Raw genomic sequence first — 15,570 nt, 5'->3', positions numbered from 1 at the left:
ATTTGTATGAAGTATGTAGGTGCTTTTAAATGAGCAGCAATGAGAAATAGTGGTTTCCAAACCAGCTGAGATTTTGTTATCCTGGAAGACATACCATTGTGTTTTTATTGCAGGTAGACTTGCACGGAGACAACAGTTCTGTCTCTTCATTACCTTTTAATAACAATCATGTTTCTCACTTTTGCAGGGTGACTTAGGAGCTGTTGAACAGCTGCTGAAAAATGGGGCAGATCCCAATGTTAAGGACAATGCTGGCTGGACACCACTGGTGAGTCGTAGACTTCTTTTTGCCATCTGTCTCTCTCTCACTTTTCATTCCATCCCTACTTTTCTCTCGTATTTTGCTTCCCTTTATATGCACTTAACTGACAAAGAATTGTGCAAGGTGGAGAAATGATAAAGTGTAAAAATTTACTATTAGCAACTATTGATCTGCCAAATCCACCTCTCCTTTGCTAGGTTAGAACGTGCCAACAAATCTGTCTGAGATTCTGCAAATGCAGAAAATGTAACTGATAACTACAAAAGGATCAATTGCAGATAATTTGTATGTTTTATGGGTTCTCGATGCCCTTGGTGTTTTCCTTACAATTTAGGAAATATATGCAGTGGTTGAATGAAAAAGTATTACATACTTGAATTATAGTAAATAAGTTTTTTTCAGTGATGACTTCTTTCTCTCCCAAAGAGTACTTTTGACTGAGTCTGTAAGCAGGGAGGCTTTGTTCTCTCTGGTCTAATTTGCACACAATTGGCCTTTGTTCAGCTTCTCTCTAGGCTTGCGATTAGTGCCAGGTTTCAAGGTTAATTCATGTCAGGAACATAATGCAGTATCCTTGCATTGTCTTCCCTGGCCTTCTGCTGAGAGGTGTCTGAATGTGTTGGCTGGTGTGACAGAGGTACCTGCTCTGAACTGTGTTCCACTTGAGTTTTCCCTCCTTACTGCTTGTGGCCTTCCCCTCCTAGCACGAGGCATGTAACCATGGGCACAAAGCGGTGGTGGAGCTGCTGCTGCAACACAAAGCACTGGTGAACACCACGGGCTATCAGAACGACTCGCCCCTGCACGATGCTGTCAAGAACGGGCACGTGAGCATTGCTGAGCTGCTGCTTTTGCACGGGGCCTCCCGCGATGCAGTGTAAGTAGATGTGAAATGTTATTTTAGCTGGGGCATCATCTGCAGCCTCCAGGGTGTATGTTAAGTAAATAAGAAGCAAAACTAGTAATAAATGTGATTATTAGAAGTGGTGGTAGTGGTGTAAAACGTAAGTTCTGTTATGCTTGTATCCCCCTTTTCAAGGTAGGTGTTCCCATTTGAACTTTGTCCGAAGCTTTTCTGAGAATGTCATAAGTGGCTGGAGAATTGGAGACCAAAGTAGGAAAGTAACAAAATATGTTTACCCAATTTTCACCCTTTTCTGTTGGCATCTTGTTATAGCTACTGTCAGATACAGGATGCTGAACTATAGGAGCTTTGAACTGCTACAGCTGTTTTTCTCTTTTACTTTCCCTACACTACGTGCTAGCAGAAGTTGTTTCAGTCCAGTCTCTTTTAACTTTTTAAGTGGCGTCGACAAACCGAGATTTGTGAAGGTTTTTTCTTCTTGTTTTTTGTCATTTCAAAGCACTAATCCTCGGTACGCTTCCTAATTCCTAAAAGGCTTAGACATATTCTCAATGAATCTGTGTTGATATTCCTGTTGAAGATTTTGGCATTTATGTACAGGAAGTGCTAAAGTGTATGTTAGGTAAGGAATAACCCTGCAAACTATTATTATATCAGGTGCTAAATGTAGTTTTAGGTGTTGTAGTGTTGCTGTTATGCCAGCTTTATATATAAAAATTGAGTCTAACACATGTCAATAGGGGTGCGTGTGTATAAAGTAACAAGACAGGATGAAGTCTTGCATGACATGAATTTCCTTGCCGGGAGCATAAAGGAACATAAACACGTTCAGCTTAATCACTTCAACTCACAATATTCACTCTCAAAGATCGCAGAACTGAGGTATTCTGAGGAAAAGCACAGGGTTTGCAAAAACAATCCTGGTCTTGAAAACACTGGAGTTGGAGAAGAGGGGGGAAAAACCCCACACAAAATAAACCACCAAAACTGTGAAAAAGTAAAAAAAAGGTTCAGTTGTTCATCTTCACTTTGTTCTTGAACAACAAAGACCATCACACTACACCTTAAGCTGACAACTTAAGGTGCTTAACTCAGGGCGCTTAAAGAGCTGGCTGACGTCATCGTGGGACCTCTCTCAATTATTTTTCAATGATCTTGGGATTCTGGAGAGGTCCCATTGGACTGGAAGCTGGCAAATGTTGTGCCAGTTTTCAAGAAGGGTAAGAAAGACCCTAGCAATTACAGGCCTGTCAGTCTCACGTCAGTGCCTGGTAAAATTATGGAGAGGACGATCCTTGAAGTTATTGAAGCGCACCTGGGGGACAATGCAGTCATTGGTCCCAGCCAACATGGGTTCATGAGAGGTAGGTCCTGCCTAACAAATTTGATTTCCTTTTATGATAAGATCACCCATCTAGTCGATCAAGGGAAACCAGCTGATGTGATCTTTTTGGACTTCAGCAAATCTTTTGACACAGTTTCCCATAGGATCCTACTGGACAAAATGTCCAGCATACAGCTAAACAAAAACATCATGCGATGGGTGAGCAATTGGCTGATGGGCAGGGCTCAAAGGGTTGTGGTAAATGGGGCCACATCTGGCTGGAGGATGGTCACTAGTGGGGTCCCTCAAGGCTCCATTTTAGGGCCAGTCCTCTTCAGTGTTTTTATAAATGATTTGGATGTAGGACTAGAAGGTGTTTTGAGCAAATTTGCTGACGACACCAAACTTGGAGGAGTTGTGGACTCGGATGAGGGTGGAAAGGCCTTGCAGAGAGATCTGGACAGATTGGAGAGCTGGGCGATCACCAACCACATGAAGTTTAACAAAAGCAAGTGCCGGGTCCTGCACCTGGGATGGGGCAACCCTGGCTATACGTACAGACTGGGCGATGAGACGCTGGGGAGCAGCCCCGCGGAGAGGGATCTGGGGGTTGTGGTTGACAGCAAGTTGAATATGAGCCAGCAGCGTGCCCTGGCAGCCAGGAGGGCCAACCGTATCCTGGGGTGCATCAAGCACGGCATCGCTAGTCGGTCGAAGGAAGTGATTGTCCCGCTCTACTCTGCGCTGGTGTGGCCTCACCTCGAGTACTGTGTGCAGTTCTGGGCACCACAGCACAAAAAGGACGTGAAACTGTTGGAGAGTGTCCAGAGGAGGACGACGAAGATGGTGAAGGGCCTAGAGGGGAAGACGTATGAGGAACGGCTGAGGTCACTGGGCCTGTTCAGCCTGGAGAAGAGGAGGCTGAGGGGGGACCTCATCGCAGTCTACAGCTTCCTCGCGAGGGGGAGTGGAGAGGCAGGTGACCTATTCTCTGTTATCACCAGTGACAGGACCCGTGGGAACGGTGTGAAGCTGAGGCAGGGGAAGTTTAGGCTGGACATCAGGAAGAGGCTCTTCACCGGGAGGGTGGTTGCACACTGGAACAGGCTCCCCAGTGAAGTAGTCGCTGCACCAAGCCTGTCTGAATTTAAGAAGCGATTGGACTGTGCACTTAGTCACATGGTCTAAGCTTTTGGGCAGACCTGTGTGGTGCCAGGAGTTGGACTTGATGATCCTTATGGGTCCCTTCCAACTCAGGATATTCTATGATTCTATGAGCTTCAGAAACTTGTTTTCAAACCACTTGAGTATTAGTCTCCAGCTGGGTGACACTTCCCACTTTTCTGCCTGGTATTTAAAAGTATAGCACAGACACCTGCTTTGCAGACTTTTGACAGGACTTAAGCATGGAGGATTTGCGTGGCAGAGACTCCAAATGCCAGCAGTGGGCTTTTCAGGTCTCCTCTTAGCCTTAGTCTCTACCACATGTGCTTAGACAAACTGAGATGAAGCTGAGCCTATTTCAGCTCATTCTGCATTAGCAAACATGACCTTCTATTGAAACAGGAGCTTTTTAATCACGGACGGAAAGATTTACATAAATCTTAAATTCTGGTTTAGTTTTCCCTGGAAATAGGTAACATTCAGTTGTATATTAAAACAGCGTGACATAGGATAGGTCACAGCTTGCAGTACTTTCAAGCATCACAAATGGCTTCTTACCCACTTCTAAATATGCAGTGTTCTTGACTTAATCTCCAGGCTGCTTGGAATCTCTACCGTGTGGTGTTTATAAGTATATATTTATATGTTTTTTTCTTAAAATCTTTTGGGGAACAAATCTAGTCTTCCTTGATCTGTTTCATTCCTTTGGCAAAAATCCAGTCCTCCCTCCTCTGGAAAAAGTGAGGCCTCCAGATCTTCTGTAGACTTTTTCCCTTGCTGAAGTGTTACTGTACGTATTCCTATTGTAGTGATGAGGCGAGGACCCTTTTTCCGTTTTACAGAGAGCATAAGAGACATAAAGAGGAAGGAATCTACAAATGAAGTGTTCAGGCTTGAATAGTAAGGTTTTACTGACCTCTTCCAAATGTTATCAAGAAACAATATAAATAAGAACAACATGGCTGAGCCTTCTGAAAATGTTTTATGGCTCCCTCCCTTTTCGACAGAGCCCTGCTAGTTTTCAACAAATTGCGCTCTGATCCTTGCCAGGACCATGACTTTGCAAATCTTACAGTTTTTTTTTCTGGCAGTGACTCTGGAAGCTGTAGCACTAATTAAACAGTGGTTGGATTTGTCTAGGTAAGTGGATTTGAAACCTCTTCAGTGTAGAAGTTTTTTTATTTCCTAGTGGATGCAGGAATCCTTATAATGAAGTCACAACTCTGACAAGAAGCTTGCTTTTCTTCAGTGTTTTCCTAGATCCCTGAGACCTGAAGACCACAGTTGTAAAAACAGGAGGTGAGAACAGGGTGATCGCTACAGATAATGCAATTATAGTTGTCTTTTGGGGATGATTAGTAATAACTGGCCTCTTTGTACTTAATATAGGATTTGACAATCTCCGTGTTCTGACTCTGGGATCTTTAAAGTGGAAGTTGAGCAGTGATGAGCAAAACATGCAGGAGTTCTCAAACATTTATTTTACTTAGGAGTGTAATTAAGGAGTGCCTTAACTTTAAAGGTATGCAGTGTGTAAGCTAGGACTATACCAAACAAATTTTGCTGAACTACTAAATCTTTGCATTAATTCTTTTTATGAAATTTATTTTGGTCATTGCATGGGCTCTCCAGGTGCTCAGTAAACTAACTTTCAGCCCAGGAGAGGGCCCTCTTTATCCTAGCATATTATAGTGATTCTTTATTACCATGCGGGGGCGGGGGAGGAGGAACATATGAGTATTTCACTGTGGTTACTCTTTTTCTTTAGCTAACCTGAGTAAATTGTGAGCATGATAAATGTATTCAGATGTTATTTGGGATATATAACATCAAACTCCCCAGAAGTGGCTGATGTCTTGCAGCTGTTTTGACCATAGAAATAACTCAGTTGTGTTTTAATGTCCCCTGTGTGCTGGGGAGTTAATCTATTGGAATAAAAGCAAAGCTTATGTTAAATAGCCTGCTTAGAGCAGTAGATTTGAATTTTACTGTGATGCTTGATTGTGCAAGATAAAATATTATTGTAAAGTTGGATGATGTTTAACTGCAGGCCTCAAGGCAGGTAAGATCTACTGGGCTGTAGAGGGATGTAAGATTTGTCTGGGAGCAAACACAGCCATTTTTCCGTGAGCCTCAATTCACGAAGTACACAGATAGTAGCACAAGCCTAGCCATCGGAGAGCTGAGGCTTTGCTACTTCAGATTTAGGTCGCCAGGTTTGCAGACCCATCGAGTGCATCTCTTTCTGAATGTATGTCAGTCCAGTCTCTTCCTCTCCCTTGCATGTTAATGTATAAAGTGTGAGAAGGAATTATATCATATGGAGCAGCTGCATATCTTTTGGACAAAGAGAAAGCAGGTGAGAGGTATGTTTCTTTCCAGAAAGCTATCCTCGGTTTTCAGTATTCCTTGGCAAAATAACTTTTTGGAAATCTATAAGGTTTAGTGGTTGTGGCACTTCATTTACCATTTGAAGTTTTCACTGACTGGGAAAGACATGAACTGCAAATGAAAAATATTATATGGACCAGTGGACCTATTAATTGTCCCGCTGGTCTAGTTAATTTTTGTAAGTTAATCTCCTACATATAGCTAATTTATATTTTTATAGCTTTTTTCATGTGCTCACTCTCTCAACTTCTGTCTTTTTTCCTTGCTTCACAGCAAGCCAAGTGATTTGAAAAATTAGATCTGTGCATTTGCAATTTCACAGTACTTCCTAAATGCTTTCACTCAGATGGGCTATCTTGCCAGTTCTTCATGCACAATAAGTTTAGCATTAGTAAAAATTGTTGTTGCCCTATTTTTTAAGATGTTAGCTGTCTTTGAATAGTTGAATCTGATTCTCAATAAGCCTGTGGGAGTGCTTAGGGATAGACTGCAGTCCCCAATTATGAATGGCAGAGAAGTAAAAGCTATTAAAACCTGAGAGTAATTCCAGGAGGCGTTGGACCCATGACACACAACTTTGCTTTTTCTTAGCCAATACAGTGCAGGGACTTCACTGGCTACGTGCAAGATTGGAGCCTCCTGCTGAGAGCAGGTTAATTGGAAATCTTAGCCCTGTTTGGGTATGTAAGATGGTCTTTCTGGCTACATGACTTCAGTTTTCCTTTTGTCAGAATCAAAAAGTTTTGCTAACTTACACACTCAGATGTGAATGCCGACATGAGAGACCAAAATTGGTCAGATTTCCCCCTGGGGATTGTTGTTTTTGGGGCTGTGCTGGCACCTGGCTCCAGGACTTCCTTTCAGTACTGAGCTCCCCTCTGGGGCTGGGGTAAACCTTGGGCTTTGCTCAGCTGTGGAACAGCAAATAATATTTGGTGTCAAAGCGTAGCAGCTAAAAACTCGTGATTACGAAGTATTACATAGTGATTGCTTGCTTGTGTCAGAAGCTGTGTGAGTCTGGGGCTTCTAAGGAACTGAGAGGGGTGTCTCCCTGTTTATCTTTTTTTCTCTGGTCACTTGTTTCCTGAAAGCTTCCTGAAACATTTAGAAGGTAACTTAAATTTCTTTTTGACTACAGCAATTCAGCTCTGTGGACTTACCAGCGAAGACTTCAGCAGTGTTGCACCATGAACCGAATCCCATTTTTAAAGCTTCTTGTAGAAAGTTCTTTGATCTGTCAGTCCTTAAGATATCACCTGTCATCTCATCTAAGTCATACTCAGCAGCTGATATTGAGTTGCTCTTCATTGGGCTCCTCTTTGTTCTCAGCACAGATATCCCACTCTTTGATGGGAATTTGTACTAGCCCTAAGAGCCCTCTGCTGACTATTCACTACCTTGATGAGTGACTAATAAGAGAATGTTTGCATCGAAGGATACATCCAACCCTTGAATGTTTAAATCAACTTACAGAAAGCCCACTTACACTCTGGTAGAAAGAAGTATGCCTTGGAGACCTTGTATTCTGGCATAAGCACCAGAGATGTTTATTTCTGTCTTATGGAAACAGTTGTCCCTCTTCCCTCAGAGGGTGGAACTTGTCCTGCTCAGTGGCCACATGGACTGGACCGATTCTTAACAAACCCAGACCTATATTAGGAAGAGATAAGCAGTTACTGGTATTTCTAGAAAAAAAATGCTGTTTGCGTGACAGAATGGACCTAATGTGTTTGCCACTCACTTTTATTTCACAAATTGGAACCTTTTTTTTTTTAATCCTGAGCAAGGTGGAGGATTTCTCATTCTTCAGCTTTGCTGAATAAAGACAGATTTGAGCACATCTTTTTTGCCAAACCTGCTCATAGGTTTAAGAACCAACATATGTTCCTAACACATTAAAAAGGGTTCCTTAGGTAACTACGTCAATAATTGTACCAGCTGAACAGAGACTTGTTTTCTTTCTGATTATGATCACTTCTTGGGTGGTTAGTGGGTGCCGAAGTAAAAAGAACAATTTTTTTGTCCTCTTTGAACAGGAGGCATAGACTAAAACAATACCATACTCAAAATCTGTTGTCTGGATGTGTTCCTCATCTTAGTTTTATTTTGTAAAAGAACTTCTCACCCTTCAGCTCTTCTTTCTTCACTTTCTTTAAGGTCAGCAAGCTGCTTTAATACAGATATTCACAACACTTAAGCCCATCACTTGGGCTGTTGTGCATTTTTTTTCAGATCTGATCTCACAGGCCTGTCATGGTTTGTTTTAACCGTGTGACCTTAACATCCTATGACTAGCCGGTAGTTCTTTGCTGCATACTGACAGGATAACATTCTGCAATGCTCTGGTAAGAGATTAAAATGTTCTGAAACATGGGAAGGGAGAGATGAAGAAACAGTTAAGTGAATAGAGGGAGAGTAGCTTGGGCTCCTGGTTGTGCAGCTTAATTGGCAAAACATATTTGTTGAATATAAACATGTATATTTAATTGCATTGGCCTAAAGGTAAACATTCATGAAGTGTTTTTTCAGTGGTTAAGGATCTTACTGTAACTTTACGGGGGGGGACAGCCCCAAATCTCTCCAACTAACGTGCCGTGATTTCTTTTCCCTCCCACTTTTTTCCCAGTGAAAGGTCAGTCATCTAGCCTAAAGTTGACTTTGGTGTACGTGCCACTGTTGTTCCTCTGGAAGCATTGTTCAGAGGAGCTGTCCTACAGCAGTTTGAGTGGAATGTGATCCTTATTTAAAGAAAAGGCAAAAGCTATCGTGATGATACGTGGCAAAGCAGGAACAGCATGACAATATTTAATGGGCAACTCCCAGGCCTGGGCTGAGCTTTAACCAATTATCTTTTAGTCTGCAGAATTTGTATTAGGCTAGCTCTTTGCTCATTATTAACACCAGAGAGCTCAACTTTGGCAATGATGTGAAAGGAGAAATTGTAAAATACCAGGATCTTCTGTGTGGGATTTCTGTGGATTGTAGTGTTCCCAAGAGCTTCCGTTCGCAAGCTGTGCTCGGTCAGGAGCACAGAAAGAAGCTGAGGTCAGACACAGGTCTTAGCTGTGCACTGGCCAAAGCCCCCCTGCTGAGTCAGGATGAAGACTTAATGATCTGAGCTTCTGTTGGGGCTGGCTTGGGTTATGGCCTTATGTGGAATTCCCTGTAAATCCTCCTGGATTCTCACTCTGCACAGGAACACATGGCTCGCTAAGAGACAGCACTTCAAAGATGCAGCAGTTTTCTGACCTCTTTAAATGTTTCATTGTTTGATGATGAAGCTTGCCAGGTTTCAGGTACCGAGCCAGGGCTTTGTTCTTGTGACAAGCTTCCCCTTCATAATGAGCTCTTCTTGTGCCTTTTAAGAGCCAGAGCTACATGAGGTGGGGAGAAGAGGATCAGCTGGAATAGGCATTATTCCTGCAAAGGGCAAAGCAAGCAGAATATCTCCCAGAAGTGCTGTCAGAGGATTGTTTGTTAACAACAGTTACACCAGTTTCAAGCTTTCCTCTGCTTGCTGCTGTCCTGCAGCTGCAGCGTCGTGTGAGGAGGAGATGGAAGCCATGCCTGTGCTCGGTGTTGTGTTTATAGCAAATCATGGCTGTCTGAGTGATGGTGAAAGAATGTGGGAGGAGAGGGGTCTTGAAGCATATCTAATAACCGAGATGCCACACAGGATGGATAGTTTTCAACAAAATTACCAAGCCAAGTCAAATTTGAATGAATTGGCTGTAATGTGTTCTGTGGACCAGCATGCTAAGGAAAATAAGGTGCTTACTCAAATTCTGGAAGTAGGAGGGAGTTCCAGCTCCCAAGAAGAATGCAGATAGCTTTTCCCATAAGAGTGTAACTGCATCAAGCTCCAGTGTTTAGCACAGTAGGAAAGAATCTTCTGATATTTCTTTGATGGCAAAGGGGTAAGCCAAAAACGCATTTTCTTCATTCTGTGATGCCAATGAGAAGATTAAAGCTGAAATTTCTGGGTCTCGTGGATGATAACAATGCATCTCCAAAGAGTGTAACAAGGACTGTGGTTTATTTAACATAGTGCTCTGAACGTCCCTTATTCCTCAGCTGAATGCAGCAGCTTGTAATTCAGTATCCATCTGTCTTGGATGTAATTCTTATTTGAAGCTTTGTGTTTTTTTAGCTGAAATTACATATTAATAAGAAAGTGGTGGTGGGGAAGCTACCCAGCTAATGTGCCCAGTTAGTTAAGAATCAAGTCACATTTTATTTACTTAAACCCATCTGTGCTTGTTTTGCTAGTAATATATTTGGTCTGCGGCCTGTGGACTATGCAGACAGTGAAAAGATGAAGTCTGTGCTAATGTTACCAGTGAAGAATGAATCATTTTCACTTAGCCAGCCCTCTGAGGTAAGTGTTTGGCATGGTGGGGTTTTTTACTTTAAAAAAAAAAAAAAAGCATAAGTTTATGCTGTAAGTGATGAAGGCTTGGTCCTGGGTAGATTATTTAAGTCCTTGCCTTTACAGGGGGATTTAAAATAGGTTGGGGACCTTGGGTAGTATTTCTAGGCTGCATGCAGGATACTTACAAGCTATGGTATTTGGCATTATAGTAGCTTTATCTGGGAAAATGAAAGATATTTCTTGCTGTGGGGATTCATTGTAGAAGAATAAATACTGTTACTCCTGAACTATTGTTGATTGAACTTTGCTGTTGTTGGTGTTTTTCTGCATATTTAAATTTGCTCTATTTGCCAAACTGCCTGAAAGCAGTGGTAGTCCTTGCTCCAGGTGCTTTTCTTGCATCGTTCCAATATTGTCACTTGTCCAGCAATGAAGATATCAGCTCAATAGCTGAAAACAGCTTTGGGGGTATCATTTTTGTTTTTCTTTTCTTTTTTAATTTTGCCAAAGACTTCTGTGGATTTGTGACCAAAATCAAGTTGTCCAGACTTACCATTATGAAATGCTTTGTGCTCCTTAATGAAAGCTGATTAAACTGAGCTGGCTGACACAAGCAGTCCTAATCTATTTCAGGGTGTACAGCCTGCTATGATCCCACCCCATTGAGGTAGTAAAATGTCTGTTGGCCAAAAGAAAACTGTTGCAGCTCAATCAACAAAAGTATGACTGTTGATCTAAGCTGTAGCAAATGTAAGATAACACAGCTCTACTGTCACAAGCTAAACAGATTTTCCATTGGCTTTTGGATGAGTGTGTGCCCAGTGGAAAGTTACCACCAGCTCATATGGAGGACTTGATCCAAAACCTGAGGCTTTAGGGTACCTGGGTCTCAAAGGTATATGCTGTGGGATCTGGGAGTATATATCGAGACCCAGGAGCTGAAGTATCACACCCTTATCAGCATAAAACTTAATCAGTCATCATCTGTTGCTTTGAATTAATCCAAATTAAACATTCATTATTTCCAGAGCAACGTATTAGGGACTTCTCAGTAAAAGAAAATGCAGATGTTAATTTTACAGGTAACTCACACTTTGCTACAAGAAGGAGATTTTACTACTTTATTGGGAAATTTTTCTCCTCCTCCAACACTGCAGTCAGCAGGGCTGTTTACATAATGTTCAACCAGCTAAATGTGCACACAGCAGTCTTTTTAAAAAACAAAAACAACAAAAAAGGCTGATGCACAAGCTGGTTTTGGTAACTTCTATAAACTAAATAAAGCACCTCTAATGTCAAGCTTTTTTCTCTGGAACCGTTTTTTTTATAGAAATTTAATTATGGACCCTGTCCACTAAGCTTGCCATGAATTGTTTTTCAAAATGCTTACTCTTATAAAGCTGCCAAGCAAGTTAGTTACTTTGTTTGTTCCCAAACTCTCAGCTTATGTAGGATTCTCTCTTCATGCAGTCACAGAGCCCTAGCCAGCCAAGAGATGGACCTCTTGGCATACTGGGGAGCAGTCTTAGTTCAGAGCAGCAGAAACTGCTGAACAAGCTAGTGACAGTCCTGAAGGCTCGAAGGTGTACCGAGTTTAACAGCACAGGTACGTAGTTATGCTGAAATGTCTCTGTCCAAATGTGATAAATGATTACAGTTCTGCACTTCATGCATGGATACTGGCTGCAACAATTCTTTTTATCATTATTAAATAACTGCAGTTACAGCAATAGTCGAATAATGGTGTGGTGTGTTCCATATAAACACGTTAAGCATTTGTGGTTCCTGGGGCAGGAGACTTCTTGGGGAGCCACAGTCTGACAAGATACTGCCTGTTATTTAAAATCCTTAAGTCTTGCTCAGAGACCTCTTCTCTTTACACGTTTTAGCAACTTTAAGTTCTCTGCTCATACGAGACATCGTGAAAGCTTTTTATCTGCTAGAAGCCTTATGTAAATGATGCCTTTTGACAGTGTATCACTGACAGTTGACAACTTTCTGCTTATGTGCTACCTTCCTTCAGATTTTGGTGTTCTTTATTAAGATGATGGAGCTGAATTACTGGGTTCAATTTTTTCTTTTTTGGGGTATTAATCCTTCCTATTAAGTTTTCTTTGGAGCAATGCTTCTGTTTGTGAAGGAAATGCTAAGGTAATTTTTCCCCTGCATCCCTTCACACCCTGAATACTGCTCCAGAGTTGCGTTGAGTTCTGTTAGCTTTGTGTTAAAGCAGTGAGATACCACAGTAAGATCCTTGTCAGTCAGATAATTTTAAAAGGATTGATGAAAATACCCCATAAACCTGAGTCTCCTTTGAAGATTTAAGTGTTAGCTTAGAGCCGTAAAAATGTGACTTCCCTTTTGCACAGCAAGAACATGTTGAAACCCACAAAATCTCTAATAGCACTTCTACGTATTGTAGCTTAGTCTCAAAAATCAAAACCATTCTTCCCAGTACAAATAAATTCTAGCGTATTCTTAAATAGTAATTAATTGCTTTTCAGGCATGGTTCTGATTTTTATGTGCTTTTATTTCTCCTGATGTAATCTTTTTCCTAGTAACTCATCTTGTTATCCCCGACGTTCCAATGCCAAGCACCGTCAAATGTTTGATGGCTGTTCTGACTGGATGTTGGGTCCTCAAGTTTGAATGTAAGTATTAAGTATATGGAATTCCTTCTTTTAAAAAAAGGAATGGTGGATGGACTTGTAAATAAAATTCTTTTTCAACAGCTTCCTTAATAGCACTGAATTCCACACAGAGATAACATTATGCTGACACATAACAGATTCACGGGATGGTTGAGGTTGGAAGGGACCCCTAGAGGTCATCTGGTCCAACGCCCTGCTCGAGCAGGGAGGGACCCCTGCAAGCAGCTTGCCCAGGCCTGTGTCCCAGTGGGTTTTGAAAAGAACAGTTCCTTGTCAGAAGTGGGATTCGAACCCACGCCTCCAGAGGAGACTGCGACCTGAACGCAGCGCCTTAGACCGCTCGGCCATCCTGACAGTGCTCATCCATGCTAGCCTAATAAAAAATGTGAGGTTTTAGGGTTTTAAGGTCCTGAATGAGGAGATTTTTGTTAAATTCAATTACTCCTTCCTTGGTAAGTGTGTGCATTGCAGTACAGTATATACTGAGTTGGTCAAAGCAGCAGTGGGGAATGAACTTGTTCAGTGCTACCTTAAGAGTGATTTTGAAGATCCTGGAGAAATACCCTGAAAGAGGAGGGAAGGAATCTATCTAATTCCTGTATTTCTTATGAGCAGCTTCCATTGAAATTGATAGGAAATTTTTGCTTGCTTCAAATATATGATCAAAGCCTGTAGGAAGGTAAGATTTTGCCTATTTATATAGAAGCTGAGATCTTTTGAGAGTTAGAATTTATAACCAAAGGTATGCAGTCAGCTGATTTCAGCCCCTCTTTGTACTTTCTACGTTGGTTGAAAAAATTACCAGGCTCCATGCAACTGCAGGTAGGAACTACGAGGTATAGGTGTCTTGCTCATTCATCTAACAGCACACACAAATCACATCACTTTTTTTTTGTTTCTGTACATACGAGCTATGCAGACGAATGCTCTTCCACTACGACAGTAACCTCCAAGGAAAGATGTTTTGCATACTATCCCCTTAGCATGCAAGTAGTTGTCTTTGTGTTGTCTGTCATGTAATCCATCATTAGTTTTTATAGAGCGTGTGCTTTGCTATATGGCTGTGCTGTGGAGTTAGACCTTGAGTTCTGGTTTTTATAATTTCTAATGTAGTTGTTAGTGTCTGCTTTCAGTGGAGTTGTAAAAGCCATCTTCTTCCCCTTGACCTTCGTGGCTAAGTCCTTTTAGCTAATAAGCACACTACAAATGAGTTAATTATCCATGGAAAACTCATAGACAAATTTCATTCCAGTTTTTTACTGTGTGACTAAACAGAGTGTGAGGATTCTTTAACGGTCTGAATTTTCCACATTCACTAATGTTTTCGAAAGCACTGCTTAATGCTTCAAAAGGTGCAGAGTAGCCTTTCAAATAACGCACATCATCAGACTCTGACATTGGACACTTTTTACAGTGTTCATTTGGCTTCCTGATATATTTCTTCCATGATTTTTAAAGGGTCTGCTGAATCTGTGTACTCTCAGATGTTTTCTGCAATGCCCACAGTAGCTCCTGTTTGTAGCCTTAAGTACTCGCAAAAGGAAAACAGTGTTGTTTTTTTACTGTGACTTTTGCAAATAGCAGTAACTTCTTGAATATCTAACACGGAGAAATACTGTTTATGCTTAAGCAGATGGGTTTAATAGCCTCCAGATGCTTTGCTGATAGCAAAAGGGTGATAGTTTCCTGCTTGGAGGTGGGAATGCAGCAGGAAACTCAAAGGCCTAGAGGCGATTTTTGGGTTGGGTAACTGGAAAGGGTGTGTTCAGGTGATCTGGAACAATATCCTGTTTAAGACTGAAAAACTTTTGTGTGGTGAATCACTTTGATAGGTTGTTGGCTTCACTTGGTTAGGGAGGTCTGCATACCTTCACCGTATGCATCAGGGTTGTTTTCCTTTACTTCAGTTTATCTTCTTGCTAGTCAGTTGCTTGGAAAACTAATGTTGCTGGTAAAGGTATGTAGCTTTCTTCAGCTCGGTAGTAGGGAGATTAAATTAGTGAGACCTGAGTTTAAATCTTTGTGGAAGAACTTTATTTTTAGAAGTGTGATTAAAAAAAATAGTTTAGAGTGGGGGTTATTCAGGGAATATTTTCATATTTTTTGTTTGCAGCTGAATTTCATTTTGTGGCGTTAGAGTACTGATTAGTACAATCCCGACTGCTAATGCTCCCAGCTTAGTAAGCAACATACTACTTAAAAGCAAGTGATTCTCCTCCCTAGTGGGAAGTGTTAGTAATAACTCATGGGGTCTGATGCAGCTAAGTGCCTATAATTAACAGCACTACTCCATCTGTTCCCACCAGTCTGTTATTAGTCTTCTTCAGAGTCATTACAAGTTAAAGATTGTTATAACAAATAATGGGACTCCTGCTGATGGAACATTTGTCTAAGGAAAGGAGGTCTTTGCTTTTCTTCTTCATAACTTTCTCTCTTTATTTATCATGGCTTTTTGACTTCTGTTTGGATAACTCTCCTTACAAGTGATGCAAATAAACTTCCAAAAGTGTATGTGTACTCTGGCTTACTTCTTTCATAGC

The 15,570-nt window shown here is 41.4% G+C and overlaps 1 protein-coding gene and 1 non-coding gene across 2 annotated transcripts in view; one reads left to right on the top strand and one right to left on the bottom strand.

The window, feature by feature from the left end:
• The window catches only part of BARD1 (BRCA1 associated RING domain 1), a 46,280-nt gene that overhangs the window by 20,524 nt on the left and 10,186 nt on the right, over positions 1 to 15,570 (top strand). Inside the window, exons 5-9 of the mRNA XM_035536819.2 lie at positions 188 to 268; positions 967 to 1,139; positions 10,276 to 10,384; positions 11,849 to 11,984; positions 12,938 to 13,030. Of these exons, the coding sequence (XP_035392712.1) occupies positions 188 to 268; positions 967 to 1,139; positions 10,276 to 10,384; positions 11,849 to 11,984; positions 12,938 to 13,030 (592 nt within the window). The remainder of the gene's footprint in view (positions 1 to 187; positions 269 to 966; positions 1,140 to 10,275; positions 10,385 to 11,848; positions 11,985 to 12,937; positions 13,031 to 15,570) is intronic.
• TRNAL-CAG (transfer RNA leucine (anticodon CAG)) lies at positions 13,302 to 13,384 on the bottom strand. The gene has a single exon. It is a non-coding gene; the product is annotated as a tRNA-Leu (tRNA).

This window comes from Cygnus atratus, chromosome 6, assembly GCF_013377495.2.
Source record: "Cygnus atratus isolate AKBS03 ecotype Queensland, Australia chromosome 6, CAtr_DNAZoo_HiC_assembly, whole genome shotgun sequence".
In the NCBI taxonomy this organism is placed as follows: domain Eukaryota; kingdom Metazoa; phylum Chordata; class Aves; order Anseriformes; family Anatidae; genus Cygnus; species Cygnus atratus.
Note: the sequence above shows the minus strand (reverse complement) of the source record. Positions and strands in the feature narration are given on the sequence as shown.